Source organism: Myotis nattereri (genome assembly GCF_964212035.1).
Source record: "Myotis nattereri genome assembly, chromosome: 1".
Classification (NCBI taxonomy): domain Eukaryota; kingdom Metazoa; phylum Chordata; class Mammalia; order Chiroptera; family Vespertilionidae; genus Myotis; species Myotis nattereri.
This window is the reverse complement of record NC_138075.1, coordinates 207,177,418-207,200,270: the sequence shown is the minus strand read 5'-3', so window position 1 is coordinate 207,200,270 and position 22,853 is coordinate 207,177,418. Positions and strand designations below refer to the sequence as shown.

The window sequence follows — 22,853 nt, the reverse complement described above, 5'->3', positions numbered from 1 at the left end:
GGTGGGGCTGCCTGGTTTGCCCTGAAGGGTGTCCTGGATCAGGGTGGGGGTCCCCATTGGGGTGCCTGTCCAGCCTGGGTGAGGGGATGAGGGCTGTTTGTAGCTGGTCACACACCCTTCAGGGTGGTCCCCACTGGGGTGCCTGGCCAGTCTGGGTGAGGGGCTGAGGGTTGTTTTCAGGCCGACTGAAGCTCCCAACTGCTCCTTTTTTTCTTTTCTTTTCTTTTATTCTGGGCCAGGTTTAGCTCTGGCTTCAGCTCTGAGGCCTCTGCTGCTGAAAACAGGTATCTGGTTTGTTTGGGTTCTATAATCGAAACAATGTATAACTCCAGCTCTGAGATCCTGGCTGGCTGAAAGCAGGTTTCTGGGGTTTTGTTTAGCTTCTATATTTGTTACAATGTTTCTTAAACTGCAAACTCAGAGGCCAGCAAGGCAGGTGGGGAACGTTGGAGTCCTCCGTCACTGAAGCAAGCAAGCCTCATGTTCGCTTCCAGCTGCCTGGCTTCCAGCCGCCATCTTGGCTGGCAGTTAATTTGCATATTGCCCTCATTAGCCAATGGGAAGGGTAGCGGTCATATGCTAATTACCATGTTTCTCTTTTATTAGATAGGATTCTGCTATTATAATCACCCTTGGTGATACCTGTTTAAGTTAAAACCTGTATATTAGAACCTTTAAAGCAGTTATCATAATTAAGCTTTTGAATGATATTTTTAGGTGTTAATATAATAATTAGATCAATTCTGTGTGTTTAGAATATTGCATTTAAAATTTGAGTTATATATAATAGATATGTTACTAATTAAATCATCCTTTTAAGTCTTAAAAATGAGTTACTATTTGTTTATTTTAGCAGAAGTCACAAAGGCCAAAAATTATTTTATAGTTAGCACTCTTTTTTTCTTTCTGAATGTCTTAAATCATCTAGGTCTGAAATGCATGTAATGAGTTCTTATTTAGAATTATTATTCTTAACACCAATTAGTTTATAAACTGAAGCTATTATAATTCCGTAGTTAATGGAATTTCTCTTTATCATTAAGGTCGCCTTGAATTAAAAGAAGATAATATTGAGTGCCTGTTATCTACAGCTTGCCTTCTTCAGCTTTCACAGGTTGTGGAAGCATGCTGTAAGTTTTTAATGAAACAGCTTCACCCATCCAACTGTCTTGGAATCCGTTCTTTTGCTGATGCCCAAGGTTGTACAGATTTGCATAAAGTGGCTCACAATTATACTATGGTATGTGTTTTTTTGAAAAGCAGGAAAGCATATGCTCTTTGTCTTATTCTTTATTGTTGCAGGCTTAGCTACATGTTGCTGTTTTCCCATGGTTCTGCCACATGTTTTCAGGCTCAGGTTCACTGTCTAATCTGTTATATTTTCATTGGGTTATAAGCAAAAACACCAAGGAATATTTCTCCTGGATACATGAGTCAAGCCTTAAGTTTTCACAGTCACTAAAAAGCAGAACAGTGGCCTAGGACTGTTCCAATCAAGATTTTCACATCTGTTGTTTTTAAACTAAGATTTCCAGCAAACATTTTACTTGCATGAATTTGACAATTGTCTACATATTCACTGATGGAATTTGGTGATAATGATGATAGTGCATTGGTGCAGTCCTAGTACAGAATATAGGAGACTGAAGGGGAGGTTTTTTTATCATGGATAAACCTCATTAAAAGTAAGAAGTGTTCTTATTTATATAGAAATATGTTGTTATTAATTGTATCAAATTATATGCTCAAAATAAATCACAAAGGGTGCTCTGATTCAGAAGCCTAGAGGATAATGAGTACAACTTGATTTAGGACAGCAAGAAAATAAGGGCATGTTGAGGCCATATTGTTAGGACCAACAACTCCCTGGTCCTCATTGTAGAGGGATTTAGGGAAGGGAGGGTTGTGGATCTTTAAGGAATGGCCGTCTGTCCACACTTGGGTCTTTACTCTTGTGCAATGATTGAAGACTCTGGCTTTAAATGCTTCATTTAAGGCAATACAGCTTCTAAGGGAAGAGAAAATGTGAGCATTTACATAACAAATACAGTTATCCATATTACTAATTTTGTCAACCTTTAGATGTTTTTCTCTACACTGCCCCCCACCCCCCCATCCTTCAGTTGAGTTGCTTTGTCAGGGGATTGACAAGTACTTTAGGAATCATTCACTAGAAAAATAGAGATCTGGAAAAATTATAAGACCGAATATTTACAACTATCGGGAAGATTAATTCTACCTACTTCATAAGCTTAATGTGAGCATTAAATGAGTTACTAGAAGTTTAGCACTTAAAACGGTGATTGACACAGAGTATACCCAGTCAATAAATGACATCATCATAATTGTCGCCACATTATATAGATTTACTCCCTTCAACACGGAAGGGATTTATGTGAGTGGACAAAAAAGCACTCATACCAAAGCACAACCTTTGTGATTCGTTTTTCTCCCTGTGGTATAATTACTTTTCAGAAATGTTCTTGTTTATAATGGTCAAAGTACTTCAAGTGAAAAAATAAGCGATTGTGCAACAGGGCAATACTATACAGACCTAGCATGGTGTTAGGTTAACATCTTAAAATAAGTCCTTTCAGAAGATTTAACCCCCCCCCCCCCCCCGCATCTTTATTCTTCCTTGTAGAGTTCTCATTTTAACCTTGTATAGTTCTCATTTCAAGGTCAAATACTTTTTGGAATAACATGAATATAAATAAAATAAAGCTGGATTTTTAAACCTTTATAATCAATTCATAATATAAGTAAGATGTCTTTCCTAGGAAGGAGTTTTATTCACATGAAATATTTAGGTCACTCCTGTTGTTTACAGTAGAGGCACAATTGCTGCTTTTTTAAGACTTAGACATAGATTAAATTCAAATTAGCTCAATGTTCTTAAAGCTCTTCTCATAGCCAAGAAGTTGGGATAGGGATTTTTTTTTTCCTTTCAAGCCATTATTTGACATTATTCAGTTGCAACAGAGACATGAAATTGAATTCTAATAACAATAAGTAATTTAGAGGCAGATTGTGTGATTTGAATTGTTGCTATGGGAACTGAATGAAAGTGTATAACAAAATTCAATCTTTAATTTAAATAAATTCCTCAGTAATTTCATTTACTTAAGAACTATCCCAAAGGGGAAAGGAGCATAATGCTAGCAAGTGTTAGGGTAGCATGATAGCTGTTTGTATCATAAAATGGATTCAGAATATGAAGGAAGTGTAATGCCACATTGTGAATTCATTTGGCACAGTCAATAAGTGGTGCATGTACTTTGGATGTTCCCTGATCCTGAGTGAATACAAGTAGGGAAGGATGAGGAGTTCCTTCCTGTAACCCTAAAATCTGGAAACTTTTGTTCTTGTTCTGACTGCCACTGCACTTGACCTGGAACAAGTCATTAAACCTCTACAAAAAAAGTATAAGACTGGTTATGTCATTACAAAATTTTAATGTCATTATGGATTTATAAAATAAATATAAGCATTTCATTTTAAAACTTAAAATTTTGTTTTGTGATCTAGAAAACCTATAAAACCATGGAATTCTGCTAAAATACCTGCCTCAAAACCAAATACTTTTGAAAAGTACTTTGTTTAGTAGTATTTCTCTAAGTTTTTAAAAATTAAATTTTCGCTAAGTACAAGTTATACTAAAATGGAATGGGCATGTTCTGAAATATATCAACAAATAATCAAAAGAATATTTAGCCCTAGCTGGTTTGGCTCAGTGGGTAGAGCATTGGCCGGTAGATTGAAAGGTACCGGGTTCGATTCCAGTCAAGGGCACATGCCTGGGTTGCAGGCTCGATCCCCAGTATGGGGTGTGTAGGAGGCAGCCACGGTCGATGATGTTTCTCTCTCATCGATGTTTCTATCTCACTCTCCCTCTCCCTTCTTCTCTGAAATCAATAAAAACATTTTTTTTTAAAGAAAAGAATATTTAGCCCAGTTGGTGTGCCTCTGTGGTTGAGCATCAACTTATGAACCAGGAGGTCATGGTTCAATTCCTGGTCAAGGCACATGCCTGGGTTGAAAGCTCGATCCCCAGTGTGGGGCATGCAGGAGGCAGCTGATCAATGATTCTCTCTTATCATTGATGTTTCTATCTCTCTCTCCCTCCCCTTTCCTCTTTGAAACCAATAAACAAAAAATATATTGAAAGATTTTTTTTTAAAGAATTTTTATATAATAGGTTTTTCTCATTGATGAAATGCAATTAACCAGTTAACTGCCACGATATTTTGAATTTAATTAAAAAAGGTAAGCCACTTGCATCTATAGATGCTTATGGTGTACAAATGGTTAATACCATGTGAAAGTATGGCAGTAGTTACATCAGTGTATAAATGTTGACTGTACCATACCCTATACCTTTGAGCAATTAGAAATGTATTTGATTTCTTCAGAATCTCATCTAATATTTTAGAATAAACAACTTTTTATATATCTATATGATCTTTGTCCTTGAAAGTTTTAATGCCTACTTAATAGTCCATTGAGTTGTAACTCCTATAGCTGGACATCTAAACTATTTGCTAAGTTTTACTTTTATAAATAACTAGAGGCCCTGTGCACAAAATTCATGCACTCGGAAGGGTCCCTCAGCCCGGCCTGTACCCTCTCACAGTCTGGGAGCCCTTGGGGGATGTCCAACTGATGGCTTAGGGAGTGGGCCTAAGCCAGTAGTTGGACATCCCTCTCATAGTCCAGGACCCCTCGCTCCTTACCGCTCGCTGCTCCTTAGTACTGCCATGGAGGTGGGCCATTGTGCTCACCAGCCGTGAGCCTGGCTTCTGACTGAGCAGCACTCCCCCTGTGGGAGCACACTGACTACCAGGGGGCAGCTCCTGCATTGAGCGTCTGTCCCCTGGTAGTCAATGCACATCATATCAACCGGTCATTCTGCTGTTCAGTCAATTTGCATATTAGCCTTTTATTATACAGGATAATTAAAAGCCTAAGCGGCCATTATGGTAGAACAACTGGTCACTATGATGCACACTGACCACCAGGGGCAGATGCTCAATGCAGGAGCTGCCCCCAGTGGTCAGTGTGCTCCCACAGGGGGAGCAGCCACTCAGCCAGAAGCCAGGCTCATGGCTGGCAAGCACAGCAGTGGTGGCGAGAGCCTCTCCCACCTCCGCAGAAGCCCTAAGGAGCAATGAGCCGAGTGGTAAGGAGTGAGCAGGCCGGTGGTAAGAAGCGAGGGATCCCAGATTGTGAAAGGGATATCCCCTGAGGGTCCCAGACTGCAAGAGGGTGCAGACCAGGCTGAGGGATCACCCCATCCCACCCCCAGTGCACAAATTTCGTGCACCGGTCCTCTAGTATAGGTTAATACAGATAAGCATCATTAGAGAAGCATCAATTTCCTTCCCTCATGAATTATTTAGTAAGGATTAAACTACTGGTGACATAATTGGGTTGAGAACTTCAACATTTTTATAGTTCTTGCTGTATGTTACCAAATCATTTTATAATGTCAGTATACAATGGCACAGAACAGTTTGCTTGAAGTCATTCCAGAACTGAGGTTTTATTAAAATATATTTCTGAAAATGATAACCAGTCATTTAAAATAGATTCACTGTGGCATATTTAACAAATCATGATGAATTGAAGCAATTGAATTTAGTTAACTATTCATGTATGGTTTTCCTCTGAAAAATTTTTATAGAAAAGAATGTTAACCCTAGATATATTTTAGATCAGTACCTAACTAGGGTTATTGCATGCTATATGGAAAATATAATTCTCATTTTAATTTAGGAGATAATTATTGATAGTCCTTATCTGTAGCTCTAATTTAAACAGCCTTAGCTATTTTACTAAAATTCTGTGTGCTGAGACAGTCATAGCATGTTAAGAAGTGTAAGAAAAACATAGAGACAATATGTCTAGCATTTGCATTTAAATTACAACTATATAATCAATCCATGCACTAAGACTTGTAACCTTGTATACCAGAGAGTACAATTCCCTTCTCTTCAGATTGCTTAGTACAATTGCCTAATAAAAGTCATTCTTTCACATCTAAGGGCATTCCTAGTGCCCATTTCAAATTAAAATAGCCTGATTCGAGTATGTGGCCAGGGCTGAGTCATCTTTAGTATAAGGTCCTGGAGTCCCAGTACATTCTTGTACTTTGGCTTTTTCTTGTAGACCAATAGACCTTTGTACACAAGTCAGATTAGAGGAGATTAAAGTTTTCAAACTAGACTTAAAGTCCTGGGTGGTCCTATAAATAACATTAAAACACTCTTAAAGGCCGGTGTGGTTTTAGGATAGTCCTAAGGACACATACTCTTCCCCAGGCAGTCTGAGAAGACTTCTGCGGCCCAGGGAAATCTAGCCAGCCTGGAAACCATTTCTGGGTAAGAGAAATAGCTTCACAGCTCACCCAGTATTTGGCTCCACTGTTGGCCAAATTCTATGGCAACCACAAATCTAAACTAAATTTTAATGTTAGCCTATCTTACATCTCATCTCTAAATTCTTTTATCTTCCTTTGAAGGACATGCCAAAATTATTCCCTAACTTGAGCAAAGCAATACCTGAAGGTCCCACGTCCATTTTTAAAATGTTATAAATGATACAACACTTTAATTCTACTTAATATAGAAATTAAAAGTTTAACAATATGACTGTAGTTTAAATTGGGGGTTTTTTCTCCTACTGTGTTTCTTTCCTAGCAAGCAGTAATAAATTGTAAGGAAGGTCTAACTTATAAACTATTTTGGCATCAAATAAAACCAGTATTGGACAGGAAAAAGAAAAAAAAAGTTTTGTTTATATGATACTTACTTTCTCTCTAGGAACATTTCATGGAAGTAATTCGAAACCAAGAATTTGTATTATTACCAGCCAATGAAATTGCAAAGCTCTTGGCCAGTGATGACATGAACATTCCTAATGAGGAGACGATATTGAATGCACTTCTTACTTGGGTCCGTCATGATTTGGAACCGAGACGGAAAGATCTTAGTAAACTTCTGGCTTATATTAGGCTACCTCTTCTTGCACCACAGGTAAACAATTTTTGATTATTTAAAAACAATGTCATAATTTCAACAAAATGAGTATTCACTTTATGCTAATTACATTAATATATAGTTGTGTCTAGTTTTTTTTTCTTACTAGTCTATCCCATAGGGTTATTTTACGTATATTCCTATTAAGTGTGAGTTTTTTTTAAAATATATTTTTATTGATTTCAGAGAGGAAGGGAGAGGCAGAGAGAGAAACATCAATGAGAGAGAATCATCCATCGGCTGCCTCCTGCACGCCCACACGGGATCAAGCCCACAACCCGTGCATATGCCCTGACCTCAGAGAATCAAACCATGACCTCCTAGTTCCTGGGTCGATGCTCAACCACTGACCAGGGAAGCCAGGCTTCTATTAAGTGTTTAAGTGGAAAGATAGTGAGCTAAAAAATTTTCGTGTATGTTTCAACCCAGCAGATCTGGCTCTGTCAATTAAATAACCTAATTGCATCAATTAAGTGACATTGTTGCTTTGAGGTTAGTAATTTTATTTGACTCAGCTACAAACCTATCCTAGAAATTGAAGAATTAGTAAAGCTGCTAATAAAAGGAACACTAGATCCTAAGAACCAGAAAATTTAGATTATTTCACTTGCCACAGTTAACTATTCACTAAATGCTGGATTTTAATGATACATAAATTAATGAGATATGATAATACTTTCACTCTGAGATTTTAAAACCCTGTGACCTAACACATTCACACACCTCAGTTTCTTCATCTGTCAAGTGGAGATAATATCCTCTCTGACCATCTCATAGGATTATTCTGAGGATCAGAAAAGTGCTCTGTGAAATAAACTGTGCTATAAATAATAGTGGTACAGAGAGATCCAAGATGGCAGCGGACTAGGTGGCTGTTACACTCATCTCCTCCCAGGACAAACTGGAATTACAACTAAAATACAGAACAATCAGCCTGAATAACCAACTGAATACTAGCTGGTTAGAAGTTTAATAACCAAGGATTTACAAAAGAAGTCACATCAAGATGTTAATGGCAGATGGTACCAGGTATTAGGTAGACATATTGGTCAATGGAGCAGAATAGAGGGCCCAGAAATAAACCCATGCCTTTATATTTGACAGAAGCAAGAACATACAATGGGATAAAGACAGTCTTTTCAATAAATGGTGCTGGGAAAATTAGACAGATACATCCAAAAAATGAAATTATACCACCTTCTTACACCATACACAAGACTAAACTCAAAATGGATTAAAAGCTTAAATGTGCCGAAACCGGTTTGGCTCAGTGGATAGAGCATCGGCCTGCGGACTGAAGGGTCCCGGGTTCGATTCCGGTCAGGGGCGTGTGCCTGGGTTGCGGGCATATCCCCAGTGGGAGATGTGCAGGAGGCAGCTGATCGATGTTTCTCTCTCATCGATGTTTCTAACTGTCTATCTCTCTCCCTTCCTCTCTGTAAAAAATCAATAAAATATATTAAAAAAAAAAACAAACTTAAATGTGAGACTCAAAACTATACAAATCCTATACAAAACATAGGCTGTAAAACTTGGACATTTCTCATAGCAGTATTTTTTCTGATATATCTCTTCAGGCAAGGAAAACAAAATAAAAAATAAATGGGATTACATCAGGCTAAAATGTTTTTGTACAGCAAAGAAAACTATCAAAAAAAAATGAAAGGTCATCCCACTGAATAGGAGGACATATTTCCAATGAAACATCTTATAAGGATTTAATATCCAAAATTTATAAAGAACTTACACAGCTCAACATCAAAAAACAAACAATCCAATTAAAAATGGCAAAGGACCTGAATGTACACTTCTCCAAAGAGGACATACAGATGACCAATGGACATATGAAAAGATGTTAAACATCACTAATCATTAGAGAAATGCAAATTAAAACCACAATGAAATATCACCTCACACCTGTCAGAATGGCTATCCTATATAATAAAAGCCTGATATGCTAAGTGTTTGGTCGTCCGTTCAACCAATCAAAGCATAATATGCTAATGATATGCTAAGGCCACTCAACCGCTCGCTATGACATGCACTGACCACCAGGGGGCAGACGCTCCAGCCTGTAGGTTAGCTTGCTGCTGGGGTCCAGCAATCGGGACTGAACAAGATGGACTGAACACACCCTGGAGCCCTCCCGCGGTCCTTCCACACTGGCCAACCTCCTGCATCCCTTTCCGGCCCCAGTTGTACACCGGTGGAGTCCCTTGGCCTGGCCTGCACCCTCTTGCAATCCAGGATCCCTCAGAGGATGTTGGAGAGCTGGTTTTGACCCGATTCTGCTCAACGCAGGAGCTGCCCCCCTGGTGGGCAGTGTGCTCTCATAGGGGGAGTACCGCTCAGCCAGAAGTCAGGCTCACGGCTGGCGAGCACAGTAGCGGTGGTGGGAGCCTCCCCGCCTCCTGGCAGCACTCAGGATGTCTGAGGGGAGGGAGCCTAAGCCCACAGTTGGACATCCCCCGAGGGCTCCCAGACTGTGAGAGGGCGCATACTGGGCTGAGGGACTCCCCAAGTGCACGAACGTTCTGCATTGAGCCTCTAGTCATCAATAAAGCAACAAACAATGCTGGCAAGGATGGGAAGAAAAGGGAACCCTCATGCACTGTTGGTTGAAATGCAGACAAGTGCAGCCATTGTGGAAAATAATATGGAGATTCCTCAGAAAGTTAAAAATGGAACTGCCTTATGACCCAGCAATTCCACTTCTAGGAATATATCTGAAGAAATTGGAAGCATATCTATTTCAAAAGAATATATGCACCCCTATGTTCATTTCAGCATTAATTACAGTAGCCAAGATCCAGAAACAGCCCAAGTGCCCATTAATAGATGAGTGGATAAAAAAAGCTGTGGTACATTTACACAATAGAATACTACTTGGCTGTAGAAAAGGAGGAAATCTTCCCTTTTGCAACAGCATGGAGGGGCCTGGAAAGTATTATGCTAAGTGAAATAAGCCAGTCTGATAAAGACAAATACCGTATGATTTCACTATGTGTAATCTAATGAACAAAACAAACAAACAAAATAGAAATAGACTCATAGATACAGAAAACAGGCTGACAGCTGTCAGAGGGGAGGGTGGTTGGGGGGCTAGGTGGAAAAGGTGAAGGGATTAAACAAAAAAAAAACTCAGACACAGACAATACTGTGCTTACCAGAGGGGAAAGTAAGGTGGGGGGATGTTAAAGAGGGTAAAAGGGGAATAAATGGATAAATGGTGATAGAAGGAGACTCAACTTGGAGTGATGAACACATAACACAATATACAGATGATGTATTATAGAACTGTACACCTGAAATCTATATAATTTCATTAACCAGTGTCACCCCAATAAATTCAATAAAGTTAAACTAATAACAATGGTACGATTATTATCACTACTTTACGATTGAGAGATTGTACAGTTGGTGTATTCAAGGCAATAGTCATAACATTTTTACATGCACAGTTTTCCCTTTTCTACAATTTTGACTGGGATATACAGAAATGTCCTCTGCATACTTTGCTGCGCATTTTGAGGCCTTGAATAGAGAAAAGGGCCTTGAAAGTAGAGCAAGAATGAGCTGTTACTGCTCAACTTTTTATTGTTGTTTAAAGTGCCATAAATTTTGTCCTGTTTGTATTTATCTTGAGGATTCTGTATTATTTCTAGCTGATGTGAGCAAAAGTTGCTGTTTGCTTTCTACCTCACAGAGGCAAAAACCAGTGCGGATGCTTGATAAGAAAGACCTTCCTCTTCAGAGAGAACATTGTATGGGTTCATAGGAGTGAAGTGCATGTATTTGTGACAATTCAGGAAGAATAACATCATAAAATACTTCTCTCAAAACCAAATTTAAAGAAGAGAGTTATATTTTACTGATACCTAGCAGAATTTTTTTCTTATCCTTTTTAGATGAGAGAATATATAACCTAAAAAATTAGACTTTAAATATAATCTGGACAATTAAGTAGCCTGACAATTTACTTCAGTCCTGCCGTTTCAAGTACAGTGGGGCCTTGACTTACAAGTGTAATTCGTTCCGTGACGGAGCTCATAACTCAAATTACTCGTATGTCAAATCTTAAAGTGAACGAGTGAGACACGTGATGCTGAGCTGATGTTGTGGCGTTCACTGTGATGTTCGCTGTGCCAACTAGCGGTGGGGCATCTCGTAACCTGAATTTTAGCTCGCAACTCAAAGCAAAAAATCGGCCAAGAGATGGCTCGTATTTCGAAAAACTCGTTAGTCAGGACACTCGTAAGTCAAGGCCCCACTGTATTTATGGTACTATTTTGCATGACCCTAAGAGAACTTCAGATTTTCTGTTATCCAGGATACTGCTGATAATCATAGTCTTAAGATCTTAGATTTGAAAGGCACTTTGAGATCATTTATTCTAACACCTAAATGAAGTAACAAACCAAAAAAGTAAAACCATGTGATCAAAATCGCAAAGTGATTGCAGAATCTCTTCTGCATTGTAGTTTTATTTGGTTTTCTACTTGACTAATATTATAGCGCTAATAAGACACTGAGATAGGACTCAAACTCAAGTAAAGTCTGCGCCTTTTCCATTGAACCATTCTGCCTCTTGTATATACTATGTCTAAAATTGCTGGGTGGGAGGAAGAAATTGATTAAAAAATAAATCTGTGATAGATATACCGGGATAGGCAAAAGTAGGTTTACAGTTGTGAGTACTCAAAACAATTTATTTTTGTATTATTTATTTATTATTGTATTATTATTATGAACCTACGTTTGCCCACCCCTGCATAAACATGGCATTATGAAAATAATCAGAGTAGCCCACCCAGACTGATGGTGGGGAAGCTAGGAGGACTTCCTGAAGTGTTACTCAATCTGCATCCTGAGTAAGCTACCCAGAAGGGGCATGGCAGTCTAGGAGAGAGAGGCGATTGTACCTAGTTATCAAGTCCTGAGCAAATATGTCATGTGCTGGAGTTTGAAGGTAGCTTGCCTGGCTAGAATGCAGAAATAAAAGGGCAGTGTTGAGAGATGAGGCTGGAGAGGGAAATGGACCAGATCAAGAAGATCCTCGAGTCATGGATTTCATTCTAAAAGCAATGAGGGAGCACTAAAGGGTTTTTAATAGGAAATAGCATAATTATCGTTCCATTTCAGAAAGATCCTATAACTGCATTGTAGAGAATGGATTCAAGAGGTCAAAGTAGATACTCATTAGGAAGGCCATTGGATTCACACAGTAAGCATTCTGTGGCAGAGGAGATAGAGAAATTAACAGGCTCAAGAGCTATTTAGGAGGTAAAACTGATAGAGCTTAATGTCCAGTTGAATGGTGGGGGGTAAAAAAATAACAGCAGTCCAGAATGATCCTGATTTGTGTAACTAAGTTAATGAAGGTGCTGTCAATTAAGAAAAAGGGTACAGGGTGAAGAGCTGCTTTTGAAGGTGGGAAAGGAAGTGGAAGAATCATGTTCCCAGAGCTTCTCGACACTTTTATATTCTTGGAGTCTAAGAAATTTTTTAAAACTTCCTAAAGAGATTCAAGTTCAAGAAGGTGTGACTTAGTTGGTTGAGCATCATCCCATGCCCCAAGAGGACACCAGTTCAATTCCCAGTCAGGGCACATGCCTGGGTTGTGGGCTTGATCCCCGGTCAGGGCATATACAAGAATCAACCAGTGAATGCATAAGTAAGTGGAACAACAAATCCATTTTTCTCTCTCTTTCCCTTCCCCTCTCTTTCTAAAATCAGTAAATAAAAAATAATAATAAAAGATAGGGGAAAGGAGCTGGGGGATGATGAAATAGGTGATTGTAGTCAAAAGGTATAAACTTCCAGTTATAAAATAACTAATTCCTGGGGATGTAATATACATAGTTAATAATACTATAGTGTATATTTGATCATTGCGAAGAGCTCTAAGAACTTCTTCTTGCAATGGACATAAACAACAGTGTGGTGACGGCCAGAGGAAAGGGAAAGGGCTGGGTGGAGAGGTCTAAGGTGGGGAGGGGAATGGGGACATCTGTAATAGTGTCAACAATAAAAATAAATAAACAAAAAGTTCTCCTTGAAAGAAAAAAAATGTGTCACTGTAGTGATCATTTTGTAATATATACATACTAGAGGCCCAGTGCACAAAAATTTGTGCACTCGGGGGGGGGGGGGTCCCTCAGCTCAGCCTGTACCCTCTCGCAGTCTGGGACCCCTCGGGGGATGACCACCTGCTGGCTTAGTCCTGCTCCCCGGGGGATTGGGCCTAAGCTGGCAGTCAGACATCCCTCTGGCAGCCCAGCAGCCCTCGGGGGATGTCTACTTGCCAGTGGGGAGCAGAACTAAGCTGCAGTCAGACATCCTTAGCGCTGCTGAGGAGGCAGGAGAGTCTCCCACCACCACCGCTGTACTGGCAGCCATCAGCCTGGCTTGTGCCTGAGCAGAGCTCCCCAATGTGGGAGCTTACTGACCACCAGGGGGCAGCTCCTGCATTGAGCGTCTGCCCCCTGGTGGTCAGTGTGTGTCATAGTGATCAGTCATTCCCAGTCTTTCTGCTGTTAGGGTCAATTTGCATATTACCCTTTTATTATATAGGATAGAGGCCTGGTGTATGGGTGGGGGCCAGCTGGTTTGCCCTGAAGGGTGTCCCGGATCAGGGTGGGGGTCCCGCTGGGGTGCCTGGCCAGCCTGGGTGAGGGGCTGATGGCTGTTTGCAGCTGGTCACACCCCCTTCAGGGTGGGGGTCCCCACTGGGGTGCCTGGCCAGTCTGGGTGAGGGGCTGAGGGCTATTTTCAGGCTGGCCGGCGACTGAAGCTCCCAGCCTCTCCTATTTTTTTCTTTTTTTTTATTCTGGGATTTATTTACCTTCTATAATTGAAACTTTGTTGCCATCACTGGGGCTGAGAGCTGGCTCTTGCTCCAGCTCTGAGGCCACGGCCTGCTGAAAGCAGGTATCTGGGGTTTGTTTAGCTTCTATAATTGAAACTTTGTTGCCTTCGGAGCTCAGGCAGGGAACCTTGGCTTCCTCCATCACTGGAGCAAGCAAGCCTCCTGCTTGCTTCAGCTGCATGGCTGCTGGCCACCATCTTTGTTGGCGGTTAATTTGCATATCGCCCCGATTATCCAATGGGAAGCGTAGCAAAGGTACGGTCAATTACCCTTTTTGTCTTTTATTAGATAGGATATGAAATCATTATATTCTAAAGCTAATGTGTTAATGGCAATTATATCTCAATAAAAAATTTAAAGGATACAAAAGCATGACAATTATTTAAACTGTCCAATACCTATCAAATAATAAATGACTAATGTTCTTAAAAATTGCCATTAGGTCCAGTTACCTTAGAATTTACTTTTGTGAATAGTCTCTTTCTCAATGCGGTTTTACCTTACTAGGTTAATATGAAACACTCTATTTAGCCTAGCTAGATCCTTAAAATCATATAGGAAATAACATATATAATTATAATTCTTTGCCAAATAATCATTTTAGTGTGCCCTTTTCAAAAACTCTTAATAATCCAGGAGACAAATGCTTGTGGTCATCTTATTTTACCTTTGAAAGCATTCCAAATTTTCCTATTTGATCAAATTTTAAAGCATGTAAATACAAATACTAGGGCCTATATACATTATTTAAAAGATATTGACACCTAAATTCTTAATGTTCCCATGTATAGCCTGTACTACAAATATCTTGGCCTTCACAAGTCGGTTCTCAATTCTCACTGTTGTTTTTTACTAAAAGTCAAAAATATAAAATGAGTTTGTATTTATCTTTAGCATTCTTTTAATTTGCAAGTTTTTTAATACCAAAACAATTTTTAAAGCGTTCATAAATCATTCACATTCTATTTTGGAGGGAGGATAGTTTTAGAGAAATAATCATATGTATGCTAAACAAGTATATGAGTAAAGATAAAAGTTCACAAATTGAAAATATTTCTTCTATTTTATAAATGCTTTTATTTTAATAATTTGCCATTCTTTTACGGCAGAGAAGGCACATAGTATTCACCTAAAATGCAGAGTACCTGAGTCTGTATTTTGTAGTTCTCTCTCAGTGCCTTCTGAAAGATTTTTTCTGCCTCCACAGCAGTGCTAAGGATGTCCCACTGATGGCTCATCCAGCAGTCGGACATCCCCCGAGGGCTCCTGGACAGTGAGAGGGCACAGGCCAGGCTGAGGGACACCCCCCCCCCCCCGAGTGCACAAATTTCATGCACTGGGCCTCTAGTTTATTCATAATTTATAGGCTGTCAGTATGCTAAGAAATATGTTATACTTTAAATTGCAGTAACAATTAAGTCTCTCAAGATTACCTTCTATAATTTTTTACATTTTTATTTAGAAAGGACTAAAGTAATTATTTATAGCAGAAGTAATATAAATATTAAGATTAATATAAATGAGCCAACTCAGTACATATTCATTAATGACTTCTGGAGCAAGTATAACTATTTTGTGTGCATAGAAGAAATATGGAGTAATTAATACCAAAATGCATACTCTAACATAGGTCCTGAGACATATGCCTTACTTTGGCTTTTTGGCCATCAGTGTGCTGTTCTCAGTTTCCAAATGTCACAAACTTTCTTACAGTGACTTTTGTTAGAAGCTTCCTTTTCTTCCATTATCAAAATATGAACATATACTCAACATTGTTAGTCGTTAAGGAAATACAAAGTAAAAATGCATTTCCCACTTACTCAAATGTCTAAAATAAAAGGAGATAGTCACATTTGTTGGTGAGAATGTGAAGAAACAGGAACTCTTATATATTGCTGATGGGAATATAAAATGATGCGGCCACCTTGGAAAACAGTTTGGCAGTTTCTTAAAACATTAACATAAATTTACCATATGACCCTGCAATTCTACGCCTAGATATCTACTCAAGAGAAATGAAAACATAAATACTTACATGAAGACTTGCACACAAATGTTCTTAACAGCTTTATTCATAATGGCCCAAAACTGGAAACAACCTAAGTGTCCATTAGCTGGTGAACAGATAGACAAAATGTGGCATGTTCATACAATGGAATATTATCCATATTAATAAAAGAGTAATATGCTAATTTGACTGGGTCAACTTCCTTCCAGACAAAGCCATGGTGGCGGGGGCTGAGGCAGAGGTGGTTAGTGGCAATAGCAGCAGGGGAGCAAGCAGTTAGGGACAGCCAGGCTGGCAGGGGGGCAGTTAGGGGGCAGCCAGGCCAGCAGGGGGGCAGTTAGGGGGAGACCAGGCCAGCAGGGGGGCAGTTAGGGGATGACCAGGCCAGCAGGGGAGCAGTTAGGGGGCGACCAGGCCAGCAGGGAGGCAGTTAGGGAGCAGCCAGGCCAGCACGGGGGCAGTTAGGGGGGACCAGGTCGGCAGGGGGGCAGTTAGGGGGCAATTAGGCTGGCAAGCAGAGGCGGTTGGGGCAATCAGGCAGGCAGACAGGTGAGCAGTTAGGAGCCAGTGGTCCTGGATTGAAAGAGGGATGTCCGACTGATGGTTTAGACCCATCCCACAGGGATCGGGCCTAAACCAGCGATCGGACATCCCCCGAGGTGTCCCGGATTAGAGAGGGTGCAAGCTGGGCTGAGGGACATCTCCTCTTCCCTCCACCCCCCGCCCGCCCGTGCATGAATTTCGTGCACTGGGCCTCTAGTTCAACAATAAAAAGAAATGAAGTACTGGTATATGCTATCTATGGATGGACCTAAAAAATAAGCTAAATGTTTTAAAAAGCAAGGCATAAGAGATCACATATTGTATGATTCTGTTTACATAAAACATCTAAAAAGGCAAATCTATTAAGACAGTTTGGTGCCTGGGACAGGAGATGGGAACAGAGATTAAGAGTAAATAGGCATGATCTAATTGAGGTGATGAAAATGTTCCTTCCAAAACTGTTTTAAGGTAATGGTTGCATAACTTGGTAAATTTGCTAAAAGCCACTAAATTATATACTTGAAATGGTACATTATGTGATGTGTAAAATACACCTTATCTTATCAAATGCAATACTGTAGGGTATCAAAAAGAAGACCAGGAAGGTCTTTTTCAGGGAATACAAGAATTGTTGAGGTTCAGGAAGTCTGTTGCAGTAATTATTAATTGCATTAATAACATAAAGGAGAAAAAGCCATATGATTATATCAATAGATGTATAAAGGGTATTTGAGGAAAATTTTAGCACATCATTCTTAATATTAAAACTTTAAAATAGAAAGGTAGAGAAGAAAACAACCTGGATATAATAAAGGTGAGTTACTAAATGCTATAGCAACTATTATCCTAAATAGTGAGATACTAAAGCAATATGAGTTCAAACCAGAAACAAAAATACTCTATATTGCTCAATGTCATTATTCATCAGAGAAATGCAAATTAAAACCACAGTGCGCTATCACCTTACATCTGTCAGAATGGCTATCATCAATAATTCAGCAAACAAGTGTTGGCCAGGATGTGGTGAAAAGGGAACCCTCCCACACTGTTGGTGGGAATGCAGATTGGTGCAGCCACTGTGGAAAGCATATGGAGTTACCTCAAAACATTAAAAATGAAACAGACTTCTGGGAATTTATATGAAGAAACCCAAAACACTGATTTGAAAGAATATATGTGCCCCTGTGTTCACTGCAGCATTATTTACAATAGCCAAGATTTGGAAGCAGCTCAAGTGTCTATCAGTAGATAAGTGGATAAACAAGCTATGTACATTTACACAGTTAAACAGTACTTGGCTGTAAAAGAAAAAAAAAAGAAGGAAATTGCCTGGCTGGTAGTTCAGTTGGTTGAGTGTCATTCTGTATACCAAAAGATGGTGGGTTCAATTCCCAATCAGGGCACAAACTCAGGTTGCAGTTCAATCCCTGTTATGTATGGGAGGCAACCATTCGATATTTCTCTCTTCCTTCATCTCTCTAAAAATCAATAAAAACATATCCTAGAGTGAGGATTAAAAGAAAAGGAGGAAATCTTACCCTTTGCAACAGCCTTATGCTAAGTGAAATAAGCCAGTCAGAGAAAGACGAGTACCATATGATTTCACTCATATGTGGAATCTAATGAACAAAATGAACTAAGCAAAATAGAGATGACTCAAAAATGAAAAGCAGGCTGACAGCTGTGGAGGAGAGAGGGCTGGTGGGGGGTGGAGGGATTGAGCAGAAGAAAAAAATTCATGGACAGTGTGGTGATTGCCAGGGGAAGGGAAATGGGAGGAAATTAATAAATAAACTTAATGCAGTTCCTATTAGAATTCCAACAGGGTCAGGATGGTGGAGGGGACTAGATAAATTTCTCTCAAGTTTATGTGGAAAGTAAAGACTCAAAAATAGCCAAGAAAACTGAAATGAACAGTGAGGGTCGATTTATATCAGGTAATCAGACATGCTATAAAAACACTAAAAATATACGGTATTATAATGGAAATAGATAAATCAGATCAATGGAACAGAATAAAGAATCAAAAAATAAATCATATATCCTGAGACTATTTATGAGAATGTAACATACAACCAAGGTTCAATTCAGTTGGAAATGACAGAGGTTATTTAATAAATGGTGTTCATACAGAACTGGCTAGCCACCTGGAAGAAAATAAAAGTATTTTTCAACTCATACTCTGTTTAGAAATTCACTTTTTAAAAGGAAGGGTGTATGCATTTACATAAAACTACATAAGTAAAAAAGTAGAATTCAGTGATTCACAAAAGATTTTAATTATTTTAGAACCAGTTAGAGTTCTTTGCCCCTTAAGAAATTGGTAAGTTTGTTTTTGCTGTTGTTTGAAGATTATTTTGAGAGGACAGATAAATGCAGTTTAATTAGTTAACTTATAATTATTCCTCTTCAGTTAAAATCATTTATAATTATGGAAGTAAAATTACTTATTTTAGAAAACCTGGAAAATACAGAAAAGTCGTGAAAAAAAAAAAACACTATTAAAAAAGCACCAGTTTCCCTACTACCCAGAGATAAACACTATTAAGATTTGAGAGCAAACCAAGTATCCCTCACAGTTTTTTATTTTCAAGGAAATTTAAAATGTGAATCTTGTAAATGTTGCATTTTTTACTTAAAAATAGGTGTCCAGACTTGGATTTTTTAAAAGTGAGATCCTTGCCATTTGTGAACTATATAGTTTATTCTTTTACCCTTCCTATTTTCTTGGACATTCAATTTACATATAACTTTTTTTTCTAGTTCCTGGCAGACATGGAAAATAATGCACTTTTTCGAGATGATATAGAATGTCAGAAACTAATTATGGAAGCAATGAAGTATCATTTATTACCAGAGAGACGACCCATGTTACAAAGTCCTCGGACAAAACCTAGGAAGTCAACTGTTGGTACATTATTTGCTGTTGGAGGAATGGATTCAACAAAAGGTATTAAACAATCTTTTATTTGTGGAAAAATGAATTTTAATTAGTATTAAATATGGCCAAGGAGCTCTTTGGGAAAATGGCTTGCTCTAACATTGGGGTAGAAAAAGTACAAGATAAACTTAGAACATTTTGTAGAACCAGAAAATAAGAAGTGCCCAAAGAATGATGGAGACAGATCAAGGAAAAGTTTGTAGGGGCTACCACTGTCCAATCTAGGATAACTTCAGCATCAAAAATATATAATGTAGTTAAAAGATTACAACCTATTAAATCAATAAGTGTTCATGACCACACTGATTCAAATAAAGAAAGATGAAGGGAAGCTCCTCCTTGTAAGAGAATGCCAACTAATAAATGTGGAAGCAAAGATGGGATTCAAAAAATCGCCACATGGCAACCACCATAATAACTAATTCAGTCAAAAGTCATCAGTGGATGGTGAGACTAGTAGGTGAAAGTTTGAGAACAGGATATTTAGTCTCAAAGGATCTCCCAACCACTTTCTTATTAGTTACAAAGGGTAAAATCATATCTTTACAGTGGAGAGACCTGGCACACCACCTTAACCAAGTAACCAAAGGTCTTATTGCCAGTATATACATTATGTACCTGCTACTGGTACTTAGCATTGTAATCGTTCCTAGCACTGCTTGTTCCCCTCTATCTTTCTCTCTCTTTTTCAAGCCTTTACCTATTATCTCTATATTAATTATGCTCTCTAACTTTATTTTATTCTTATAATTCTAGTTTGTATAAAATGTACTGTTTTATGTTCAACTTTCACCTCAAACTTTGTGTGTTCACATCTTCTCTGACCATGTCTCCCAGCTTTGAAAACTTGGATTCGTAGTTCAGTGTTCCTCAGTGGACTCAGTAGATACCAACTCTGGTGTCTACTCATTTAAGGAGGTAGACATTTATTGGAAGGCTACTGAGAAATTGGCAGGAGCTATATCCACTGTCCCTTCTTTATAAATCCTGCTTTCAATTTTAAATCCCTTGTGCAAGCATCCATATGACTACATATAGCTCAGACTTTAGTCCTAAACTTCCAAGGGCAAACACAATGTATATCTATCTTTTCAGCTTTCTGGGACATGGGTTCCTGCCCCTCATCAAGGCTCATACATACAGTGTAAAATTCCCCAAGCATGAGAATGGGACTCAGGTTCTAAGTACCCAGAGTAAACAAAATCTATCTACTGTCGCCCCCCGCCCCCAGTCACCAAGTGACTTCTTTCAAATGGGTCTTATGCTTCCACATTTCCATTGCTCTCTTTCTAATTCCAGTTAGCCTCCTGTCAGCCCACATATATTGACCATGTTAATTTATGTTGTTCGTGTGTGCCAGGCATTTATTCTAAGCACTTGACCTATATCATTTTATCTTCATAGTAACTTTCAGAGCTGAATGTTATTACACTCTTCTGTAGAAGAGGATAGGGAGAGAGAACTTAAGTAACTTTCCAGGAGCACAAAACTAATTAGTGATGGAGTGAGGATTCAAACAGTACTCTCTGCTTCATTAACTCTTCTGTTAACATGCCATTATCCTGCTCAAAAGCTCCAGCAATTTTCATTTCTTACCACATAAAGTATAAATTTCTCCTTCTAGATTTCAAGGCTTTCTGTAATCTGGCCCTTGTGGCTTGACCAACATTATTTCTGTGTTTTTCTTAATAATACTCTGACCTTCCATCCTATTCAAGCTATCATCCTGCTCCTTACCTTATTCTTTATAAAGAAAAGCTGTTCATATTAGTTGAATAGTAGTCTGCTCATGGGGTTCTTGATCCATCATGTATCTGTTTAGTATAGAGCCAACACATAAACTGGGAATGGTTCTAAATAGTCACTAAGAAAATGTTATATTTGTGCTTACTATTTTTAAAAGTTAATTATTCGGTATAAATTAGCGAAGTTCTAAACCTTTATGTAGAATTTTGCAGTTGTTAGGATCTTCTTATGCTTTGAGATATATAAGATACATGTTTCAGATAGTGTTTTAAGACTATGTAAGATTATGTTTGACATTAGCAAAAGAATTTTCGTTAGCAATTTACAAGACTACTGCCAGGGTCCGACCCCAGCAGGTCCAGGGGTCCCCAAAGGTGTGGACGGAGTCAGCGAAGAAGGAATGACAAGGAGGCAGCGTTCAGTTGATCAGCAGCCTAGCCAGGATCTCTAGCCAGGATCTCCAGCCAAGTTCTGGTCTGGATCTCCAGCAAAGTTCTGATTTGGATCTCCAACCAGGTTCTGTGTCCATGTTCTCTTGCTAGGTTCTCCAGCCAGGTTCTCCAGGTTCTCCAGCCAGGTTCTGTAGCCATGTTCCCTCGCTAGGTTCTCCAGCCAGGTTCTGTCCAGGTTCTCCAGCCAGGTTCAGTCACCAGGTTCTAGTCAGGTTCTCTTGCCAATTTCTGTAGTCAGGTTCAGTCCAGGATCTTTTGCCATGTTCTCTCGCTAGGTTCTGTCTCTAGGTTCTGAGGCCAGTTTCTGTCCAGGATCTTTTGCCATGTTCTCTCCAGCGAAGTTCTTCTGTCTCTAGAGAACGTTCTGTGTAGGTTCTGTGCCAATTTCTGTCTCTCTTCGTTCTGTCTTGTTACATCTGTATTTATACCAGTTGATTCCAATCCTATCAATCTCTATTTCAAAGGTTAGGGCGTTTCTTATCTCCATTCCAGGGAGTAAAGATTATGTAGCTTAAGCATGATTGTTCGTAGTTAAAGTGATTAATTACCCACCTGGCACTTAGTTAAGAGGTTTTATTCCCTCCCTAACTTCAGGGGAAAATCCCTACCTGGGGAAACAACCTTTCTCAGAGACCTCGGTTAAAACACACGGTGCCTAGAAGGTGAGCAAACATATTAAGAACAGTATGCCATATATGCCAGGTCCCTTGAAACAGCAAGCATGGACCAGCTCCCGGCAGACTACTAGAGGCCCAGTGCACAAAAATTTGTGCACTCAGGGGGGTCCCTCAGCCCAGCCTGTGCCCGCTCGCAGTCTGGGACCTCTCAGGGGATGTCCACCTGCTGGATTAGGCCCGCTTCCCAGGGGATTGGGCCTAAACTGGCAGTCAGACATCCCTCTGGCAGCCCAGGAGCCCTTGGAGGATGTCCACTTGCCAGCAGGGAGCAGGCCTAAGCTGCAGTTGGACATCCTTAGCGCTGCTGAGGAGGCAGGAGAGGCTCCTACCACCACCGCTGTACTGGCAGCCATCAGCCTGGCTTGTGGCTGAGCAGAGCTCCCCTTGTGGGAGCGCACTGACCACCAGGGGGCAGCTCCTGCATTGAGCGTCTGCCCCCTGGTGGTCAGTGTGTGTCATAGTGACTAGTCATTCCCAGTCTTCCTGCTGTTAGGGTCAATTTGCATATTACCCTTTGATTATATAGGATAGAGGCCTGGTGCATGGGGTGTTTGCCCTAAAGGGTGTCCTGGATCAGGGTT

The 22,853-nt window shown here is 39.6% G+C and overlaps 1 protein-coding gene across 2 annotated transcripts in view; it reads left to right on the top strand.

The window, feature by feature from the left end:
• KLHL5 (kelch like family member 5) overlaps nt 1–22,853 on the top strand; it is a 53,260-nt gene that overhangs the window by 16,490 nt on the left and 13,917 nt on the right. For both annotated transcript variants that reach the window (XM_081098952.1, XM_081098953.1), the window contains 3 exons: nt 1,044–1,240; nt 6,822–7,034; nt 19,220–19,406. In XM_081098952.1, the coding sequence (XP_080955078.1) occupies nt 1,044–1,240; nt 6,822–7,034; nt 19,220–19,406 (597 nt within the window). The remainder of the gene's footprint in view (nt 1–1,043; nt 1,241–6,821; nt 7,035–19,219; nt 19,407–22,853) is intronic.